Here is a 9,617-nt window from a genome sequence, read left to right as displayed (position 1 = left end):
TGTTTTCAGCTTGCATTTACATTTATTTTATATAACCAAACAACCGTATATCTGTGTGTGTTTGTGTGTGTATATACACATATATATGTATGTGCTTTTGATGTGCTTTCCAACTTGTATAGACTACCTGGGAAGCCTACCAATTAAGTTAGGCTTATATTGTAAAACTGAGTTGTATAAAATCGCCTCCACAGCAAACTATAAATAAAATATGAACATATAGTGGGTATCAAGTCACATTTAAGATGGTGAAGTACTTAAGTTATCTACCACCAGGTTTTCATCCCTCCATCTCCTGCCTCTATGACTAAATCTAGCTCTCCATACTGTCCCTAACAGGGAGGGCAGTGGATGATACATTTTAAACAGGAGACCCAGAAAGGTGAGTGTTTAAAACCAATTAAATTCTCATTACTAGTAAAATTTAAGATACATTATGATTTTGGAGATGGGAGTAGGGGAGCACTGGGAAGAATTTGTCTGTGTATCTCCAGCAACATCTGGTTTATTCATGAGAGACTAACCCTAGTGGTTATCAAAATGCCCTTTTCTCTGCTCTTCATGAATATGTGGATTCATGAAATGATTTAAATGCATATGCTTTGGGACTTTTCTGGTGGTCCAGTGGTTAAGACTCCAAGCTCCCAATGAAGATGGCCCAGGTTCCCTCCCTGGTCAGGGAACTAAATCTGGCATGCTGCAACTAAACATCCTGCTGAAACTAAGACCGGGCGCAGCCAAAAAAAAAAAAAAAACCACACACAACGTTTTTATCTAAAACCATTAGCAAAGCCAATTTCATCTGAGAATATAATACATATTTTATATTGTTCTAGTAAGAAATATCTATTTTAAAATGAGATAAAGACGGAAAAAAATTACATTGGACATTAGGAAGTTATTGGGGAGAGGAGAATGCAATTTCAACAGAATGGCATAAAGGAATGAAGACATTGAACATTATGAAGGAAGAATGGACCTGTACTATATATAACAAATTTTAATTTTATTACTTAATCTTACATCCTTTTTAAATATCAAAGGGTTTTAGGTCAAAGGCAGCATAGAATAGTGGTTTAAAATGGAGGTTCTGGAGTCACACTGCTTGGGTTTATTTCTGGTTCCCCCACCAAACCTCTCTGAGCCTTAGTTTCCTCATTAGTAAGAGGAAGCAGATCACAGTTCTTCCTTTAAAAAATCATTGTAAAATTTAAATTAGAAGTATATGTAAGTGCTTAGTAACAAATAATAATAAATGTTAGCTATTATGAAGCCACATGAAGTTTGTTACTACATATACAATAGGAACACGATCCTTTCCCGCAATAATCATGCTTCTTTAAAAACCTTCTCAATTTAAAGAATTTATAGTCATAGGGGAAAAAAAACGTTTATAATTCAGTGATTAACAATAGCTTTGCTTCTCCTGACTTAAAAGGGGAATTATTTAATAGCTCCAATCTCCCTTTTCTGTTTGGCTGCAAGGGAGCTAAGAGCCAAGTTCCAAATTTAAGAAAAGCAAGTAGGCACCTGCTGCTGTACACCTGTGTTCTCCTTTGCTTAGGTCCTCACTCTCACTTCATATTTACATTTTCTCTAACCCTGATTTTTTATATCCATAGCGCGAATTGCTGTCAGTATTTGGTTCGGAGAACTGTGCCATTTCACAAGTGTAAAAGACAGCTTAGAGAGTGGTTACCATTCGGATCTAGGTAGCGAGTAGGTAAGAAATCCCCTCGCTCCCTCACCCCGCCCCAACCTCTGCTTCATTCCTTCTCTCCGCCCCCTCCCCTGGCTCCGCCCCCTCCCCTGGCTCCATCCCTCGCCCCTTTTTTTCTAAGCGCGGGCACCGCCTCTTCTCGCGGGAGTGGTGTTCTGGTGGGAGGGAGTGGTGCCGGGGCCGTTGCTAGGATACAACCGGAAACAGAATTCGGCGAGTGTGGACTCTGCTTTCTAGGAGCCCGGGAAACCGCTTCTCCCCGACTAACTGAGTTTCTTAGGTAGGAGGACAGGTTCTGGCTGCCCTCGACTGGCCCTATCCCTAGGCCGACCTTGAGCGGGTGGCTAAGGCGCTGGACTCCGAGGGCTCTGTGCGGGGCGTTGATGCAACCTGGGCTCTGGGGACTGTATGGCCACTCGGGAACGTTTCACCTTTGCCTAAAAAACTGTGCCAAGCATCCCATCTTTCTTGGTTCCTTTTCTGGCTCCGTATCTCTAATTTGGGATTCGGAAGTAGCGGCATCAAGCTAGGAGGTGTACCTCACCTCCCACCCCGAGCGCTTATCACGGTTAATAATATAGAAGCAAGACGTGTGTGCAACCCAGTCTGGCATTAGAAAATGTTTAGCCATCCATGGTGACCATTTTTAGTCTTTATAGAGCGCTTTCAGACATTCCTCTTTCACTCCTCTCCACCCACGGTCTTTGCTGTGCCCTGTTAAGAAACTTAAATGCTCAACAAGGCTATTTGGTAGAAGGGAAAACTGGATCCCTGCCTTACTACTTACACTAATATTCTAGATATACCAACGAAATTATGCATTGTAGGTGAAAGGGGGACGTTTTTGTATGCAATCATAGGAGAGTGTTTTTTTTTTCTTTTTAAACAACTTTTTAAAGATTATAACATTTACCCTTGAATACATAATACATAAAGATGATTAAAAGTTCAAACAGTAAGAAGAGTGAACAGTGAAAATCTGTCTTGCACCCATGTTCCCCAACTCCCTGCCCTCCAGTTCACCTTCCAGAGGTATTCTACACATATACAAAAGTAGTCGTATCTGTAACATTGTACGTACTGGTATGTGCTTTTGTTGGAGGAGAGGTCATTGAAAGGACATGACCTCCGGTTTACCCACTACCCAGGGGGCAGTCGGAGGCTCTTTTCCCCCTCCGCTGTCCTTGGAATGTACCTTCTGCCCATTGTTCCTGAATTAGGAGACCATCGGGAACTGTATACCTGACTGAACCCAGTTAAGATCTCATAAACTCAGGAATTTTGGTGGGTAGATGTTGAGATTTACTGTCTTTAGGCTGCCTAAGACAACCCTCCTTTGTAAGTTTCCTTGCTTATTAAACCTGCCACCTGCAATCTGGAGCGGTCTGCCTCTTTCTTCGATTCTCCTTGCCCTCTGTGTACCAGGCTCAATTTCTGTTTTACCCAGGGAATTCTGGAGGTTGTGAACCAAGAGCTTTGCTTTTTCACTTAATTGAAGAATACAGTATGTAGCCTTTAGAATTGGCTTCTTCATTTATCATAATTTATTTGAGATTCACACATGTTGTATCAATAGTTTATTCCTTTTTATTTATGCGTGGTATTCCATTTTATGAATGCATCATAGTATGTGTATCCATTCCTCAGCTAAGGAACGTTTGTGTTGTTTCCTGTCTTTGGTGATTAAAAATGAAGCCTTTATTAACTTTTGTTTGAAGGTTTTGAGTGAATGTAGTTTTTCATTCCACTTGGGTAAAGGATACAGATTACTGGGTCATATGATAAATGTGTTTAATTTTACAAGAAACCTGACAGTTATCTCAAATGCTATATGAATTTTCACCTTTGCATCAAGGTATAAGAGCTCCACTTGTATTCATACTCACTGGCTATTGTTGGGCTAAAAATTTTTTTAAACTATTCTAATAGATGTGTAGTGAAATCTCATTGTGATTTGAAGTTTCATTTCTCTAATGACTAATGATATTGAGCATTTTTCATGTGCTTGTACTCAGGGCCAGGATTAGAGTGAGGCAACTGAGGCAACTAGGTCTAAAATCTTAGGAGGCATTTATTCTCAGGTGCAAGTGCGTGTATAGGGCAGTGCAGGTGCCACGCTTGCCTCAATCTTGTCCTGGCTCTGCTTATTTGCTTTCTTTTGTACATTCTTTGGCGACGGATCTGTTTAAATCTTTTACTCATTTTTTTCACTGTTTTTTTTTCTTATTATTGAGTTTTGCAAGTTCTCTATATATTCTGGGTACACGTCCTTTATCAGATAAGAGTTTTGCAAAAAACTACATCCCAGTTTATGGTTTGCCTTTTGATTCTTCTAGTTGTCTTTTTTTAAGAGCAGAAGTTTTAGATTTTGTTGCTGTTGCTGTTTTAGAAGATGCTATCTTGGCCATCATGGGGGGAGGATGACCCACCAGATAGAAACAAAAGCATTATCTCAGATTCTCCAAAAAGGGTAGATAATTATGTTGCTAGGAGTTAAGGCTTCTTTATGGTGCTCTCTTTCTAATCAGGCCACTAAACTTTGTTATAGGAGAAAATAACCAAAAGGAAGATTTTTGTGTGTGTGTGGGTGAGAGCCTAAAGAAGTTTCTAGAACTTCTTAAAAGTTGAAGTTTTGTTCAGTTTTGTCTCATTTTTTTTCTCTTTGTTTTTCTGGAATTTTAAAACTTTATTTCAGTTCTTTTATTGGTTGTTCTTGAAGTTTAACTATGCATATTTTATTTAACAATGTCTAGAGTTAAGAATATCATAGCTCTCAATTTTGTAAACAGTATAAGGAATTGATAATAGTTTATTCTCATCTTTCCCTTCCCAGTTACATATTCTTTTTTTTTTTTTTTTTTTTTTTTTTATGGCTGTGTTGAGTCTTCGTTTCTGTGCGAGGGCTTTCTCTAATTGCGGCAAGCGGGGGCCACTCCTCATCGCGGTGCGCGGGCCTCTCACTATCGCGGCCTCTCTTGTTGCGGAGCACAGGCTCCAGACGCGCAGGCTCAGTAATTGTGGCTCACGGGCCCAGCTGCTCCGCGGCATGTGGGATCCTCCCAGACCAGGGCTCGAACCCGTGTCCCCTGCATTGGCAGGCAGACTCTCAACCACTGCACCACCAGGGAAACCCACCAGTTACATATTCTTATTGTCTCATATTTTAATTTTCTGCTATTATTTTGTGTTGACAATATTTATTTGGGTTTACCCATATGTTTATGATTTATTTGTTTGCCTTTCCTTCTTGCACTTCAGACTTACATTGGGCCCATTTTACTCCTCTTCAAGTGTATCCTTTAGAAGTTCCTTTAGAGCAGATATCTTGGTGATAACTTGTTTGTAAATGTTTCTGTTTTTCTTCTTGAAAGATAGTTTTGCTGGGTGTACAATTCTGGGTTGATAGTTACCTTCTTTTAATTAGTCTATTATTGCCTTGGCTTCTATTTTTCTGATGAGAAATTGCAGTGATATTACTTTTCTTTCCTTTGCATTAATGCCAGCAAATATGATTCAGAACAGTGGATGATATGTCCTTGATCACTGTTTGCTTTTCGGATTTTCTGTTTGTTATTCTGTAATTTAGTTATAATATAAATGGCTATGAATTATTTCTATTTATCCTGTTAAGTATATTTTTATATTGTGCTTCCTGGACCTGTAGATTCATATTTTTAATCGGTTTTGAAAAATTTTCAGCCATTACCTTTTACGATATTTTCTCCTTTCCATCTTTGTTTTCTTCTAGGACTCCAATTTGACACATGCCAAATCAGGGGCTGGCAGACTTTTTCTGAAAAGGGCTTCACAGGCTACATGCAGTCTCTGTTGCACACTCTTTGTTTTTTTTTAATATATTTTTTAACAATTTTCTTTTATTTATTCATGGCTGCGTTGGGTCTTTGTTGCTGTGCACATGTGGGATCTTCCCAGACCAGGGCTCAAACCCATGTCCCCTGAGTTGGCAGGGAGATTCTTAACAACTGCACCACCATGGAAGTCCCTCTTTGTTTTTTATTTTAGCAATACAAAGCCATTCTTAGCTCACAGCAAGAGACATGCTTAGCAGAAAAATATGCTAGACTTTCTTTTTCTTTTCTCCATGGCTCTTAATCTCTCATATTTTTCATATCCTTATCTCTTTGCAACAATCTATATAAAATCTTTTGATTTATCTTCCAGTTTACTAATTCTCTCTTCAGCTCTAATACTGTATTCACTGAATTTAACAAGTATACATTTTTATTCAGGATATTATTATCATTAATTATTTTTAATTTGTCATCTGGTAGCCAGAGAACTTCACCAAGGTTAGTTTTTTTCTCCATAAGGATCTACGCTTAAGTGAAAGTTCCAAACACAGCTTTTCCATCTCACTACTATTTCAAGTTTTAATCTTCCCTGTGCTTTTGCCTCAGAAATCAGCTTCAGGGCCACTTCCCCTGTCCCCTTTTCCTGGCTGCCAACCTCTATAGGTAGGCTCCTGGCTATACTGGCTTCTCACTGCTCTGATCCAGCTCATGCCTCTGATGCCTGGCTCTGGGCTGCTCTGGCCCACCCTGGCCCAAGCTCCTGTACGCTGTCATACTGTTTCCCAAGCCAAAACTCTTGGTTGCTGTAGCTTAGGCCCTAGTTAGCTCCAAGATCAACCCACATTTGTTTGTTGATATGTTTGTTTTGGGGGACAGAGGTCATTGGACACCTCTGCTACAATTTGTGAGAGCAAAGCTACTACAGTGTGTACTTTCCAGCATATAGTTGCTGTGGAGATGTCAGATTCCTTGGAGCTTCTATTCAATTGCAATGTCAGAAGCATAAATAGCCTTTTTTAGAAAAAAGGCTATTGAAAAAAATTCTTCTTTCACAAGGCATTGTTCATTGAATAAGAGATGACGACATACTTTAGAATTTTTAAAATATATTCTTCATAGGATATTTCTCTCAGATTTATTGTGTTTTGAGGTTCTCTTTTTGGTACACATTTTTACTTTCTGTGGTGTTTTTATTAAAAATTCACCAATGTTTTTTACCTAATGCCATTACTAAGATAATATTAAAAAAATAATGAGCCACATTGTAGTATACTATGAACATTGCTGTATGCCAGCAATGAATTTGATATTTGGTGTAGAAGTTTTAAGTGTAGTAAATATATATATATATATATATATATATATATATATATTTTTTTTTAATTCAGGACAATGTCGGACCAGGAGGAAGGATCCGATGCTCAGAATGTTGATTCAGCAAAAGAAAGAGAGGATGCTTTCGGGACTATCAATATTCCAGTTCCCGCAGAAGAGGTTCCAGAGTCAGAGCAAACTGAAGACTGTGAATCTGAACTAGAGCCATCTAGTGGGGGCCGTGAAAAACGTGTTGAGGAGACGAGTGACCAGAGCGTTTTAAGCCTGGAGCTTAATGATGTCGAACAACTCATGGAAGACGTTACGGCAGATGAACAAGTTTCATATTCTCCAGGAGACGGTGGAGAGTCTCTAGCTAAATCTGATAATGCAGTGCAGTCAGCCGAACAATATTCAAAAGATTCTCTGGCATTTCTGGAAAAAATAAAGGCTGTAAAGGAATCTCTGAAAACATCAATGAAAGATTCGTCAGCAACAGGTATTACCTAGGGAAGATAGGGTATTTTTTCCGCCTCATTTTGAAGAATGGTTGTTTTTTCTTGTTTGCTTTTGCTTGAAGATTTATTTTATATTTGATATTACTTTCCCACTCCCTTATCCACCAAACCTCTGTGGCTATGCCCCTTGAATCTCTTAATTATGTGTGAAGCCTCTCCTCTATTCTGCAGCATCTACTTCCCTAAATGAAGGAACATCAATAAATTTTAAAGTGTTGTTTATCTGGTTTTCCCAAATAAAATAGGTTCTTAAAATGTTTAGGGAGAAATTTTTGAGTATAATTGTAATTCTTTTGCATGCCATTTTGGAATTAATTGTACATAGCTAGCAAGAGGTGGGATGGGAACTTGACACCATATTTTTCTAGTTTCATATACAGTACTCATTCCACGTATCTCGTTGCTTTTACGTATTTCCATATTTCTGCTTAGTGTTAACTTTATGTTAAGCTTCAGAAAAATCATTGTTGTCTTTCATTATGGGTTAATTTTAAAGACATAATGTTGATCACACAGCATGTGGAAGTTATTACTACATTGTTGGTAACAAAGCAGGAGGGGAGCAGCAAGAAGGTGGTTACATGGAGAATTGTACTTGGGTGGTTAACTGACTGCTTCTTCTCCCCCTTGTCCGTCACTTTTGAGAGAGTTTCCATCCATAGAGTGGAGACCGTGGGTCATCATTTAACAATAACAGCAGCTTAGTCTGGCTGGTAAAATGTAGCTTTTGAATCTAGTGGAGTAGTTAGCTCTTGTGTGGTGTGTCCACACAAGTAAGAATAAAAAGGAGGAGGAGAAGTAATCAAGCCCATTTATGCCTAATTGGAGTTGTTTTCCCTCAATTACATTATTCATTGTGAATTTGGGCTCCATTTTTTGATAATTCTGTGATTCCCTTTGATTATAGCTTTTACCAAATATATGATGATTAAAAAAAAGTGGTCTTGGTCCTGTACTTCCTGAGGCTCACAGATTCCTGAACAAACTTTCCCTTCCCAAACCTTAGGAAGTCACGGCTATGAAAAATTTAAAATACATTAATCATAGAATTTTGAATCCAGGAAACAATTAAAATAGCCTTCTGATAATGTAACATCTGTGAGAGTGTTCTCTTATTAAGAGAGAACTGTGAAGATAATATTTAACAAGCTTAAAGAACCTTAGCATCAATAATGCCTTGTTACATTTCATGCTGGGATTAGTGATGAATGTCTCATAGAGCTTTACGAAAGCTGTCATGTCAGGCATCTAGAAATATATGAAACTTTTTTGGTCTACATGTGTACTCTCCACTCCATCTTACTTATATTACATCTTCTCCATTAAAATTTAAAGTCTTAGATATAAAAGTAAAAAGTTTACCCCATCATAATTAGTTTTTAAGTACTATATACCCTCCCTATAATTTGTAAACAGATAATCATTTTATAATAACAGTTTTTCTCTATTTTTAACATGTGTCTTGATTTTTATTTTATAGAGTTGGGAGTGAGCTACATAATGTCCATTTTTGTGAAAAGTAGATTTGTGCATAGTTATTCCAGGTATTTGTAAAACAACAATGATTTTCTGTTTTGCATTTTGCCAGCTATAGTCATAAATCAATTATGGGAAGAAGAATGGACTTAGATAATCTTTTGTCATCGCAAGGTCAAGGAAAATTTTCTTTGAGAATTTCCCTGTTGGTTTTTCTTAACTTCATGAATACACACTGATTTCCTGATGCATGTATAAATATATAATCAAAGCATGTATGTTTCTCAGTTCAGGTCTCAGGGTCTCCCTTTGTAATACTACACAGAGACACTTGATGTTCTGAGATGTTTCCTATGTTTATATCTGAATTATATATACCAGATATTGGGAATCTTTAAAAATTTTTAATGATTTTAAAAGAATCTTTAAAATCACATTAGTTTCATTTCCTCTTTCTCATGGTATTCTGGGCAAGGAGGTAATCTTGAACGTGCACTGATCCTCATAGAAGGCAATGCAAGAGGGATCTGAACTTTGAGCTGGAGTTGGGGGAGCAGGCATTGACCATTGATGCCAGTTCTTGAGGTTATGCATTGATTTTCAAAGCAAAACGCTGCAACTGAATGTTTGTCACTTCTCCTCTTAGAAAATGAACACTAGCTCTCATTACGGAGGTGTGGTGGGAGAACATGGCAGAGACAACCTGCATTCTACGTGATTACAAATTGTCCCATATTTCTCTGTCTTCCTGTGGATTCTATGATGCTGACCCTTGCT

At 38.1% G+C, this 9,617-nt stretch overlaps 1 protein-coding gene across 3 annotated transcripts in view; it reads left to right on the top strand.

The window, feature by feature from the left end:
* The first annotated feature begins 1,924 nt into the window (after window positions 1-1,924).
* IQUB (IQ motif and ubiquitin domain containing) overlaps window positions 1,925-9,617 on the top strand; it is a 64,410-nt gene continuing 56,717 nt past the window's right edge. For 2 of the 3 annotated variants that reach the window (XM_068550076.1, XM_068550074.1), the window contains exons 1-2: window positions 1,925-2,000; window positions 6,921-7,345. In XM_068550076.1, the coding sequence (XP_068406177.1) occupies window positions 6,925-7,345 (421 nt within the window). In that variant the 5' untranslated portion in view covers window positions 1,925-2,000; window positions 6,921-6,924. Of the gene's footprint in view, window positions 2,001-2,974; window positions 3,005-6,920; window positions 7,346-9,617 lie in introns of those variants that run through there. The other variant, XM_068550075.1, reaches the window with a different exon arrangement.

Source organism: Eschrichtius robustus, chromosome 8 (genome assembly GCF_028021215.1).
Source record: "Eschrichtius robustus isolate mEscRob2 chromosome 8, mEscRob2.pri, whole genome shotgun sequence".
Taxonomy (NCBI): domain Eukaryota; kingdom Metazoa; phylum Chordata; class Mammalia; order Artiodactyla; family Eschrichtiidae; genus Eschrichtius; species Eschrichtius robustus.
This window is presented reverse-complemented; position numbering and strand designations above follow the sequence as displayed.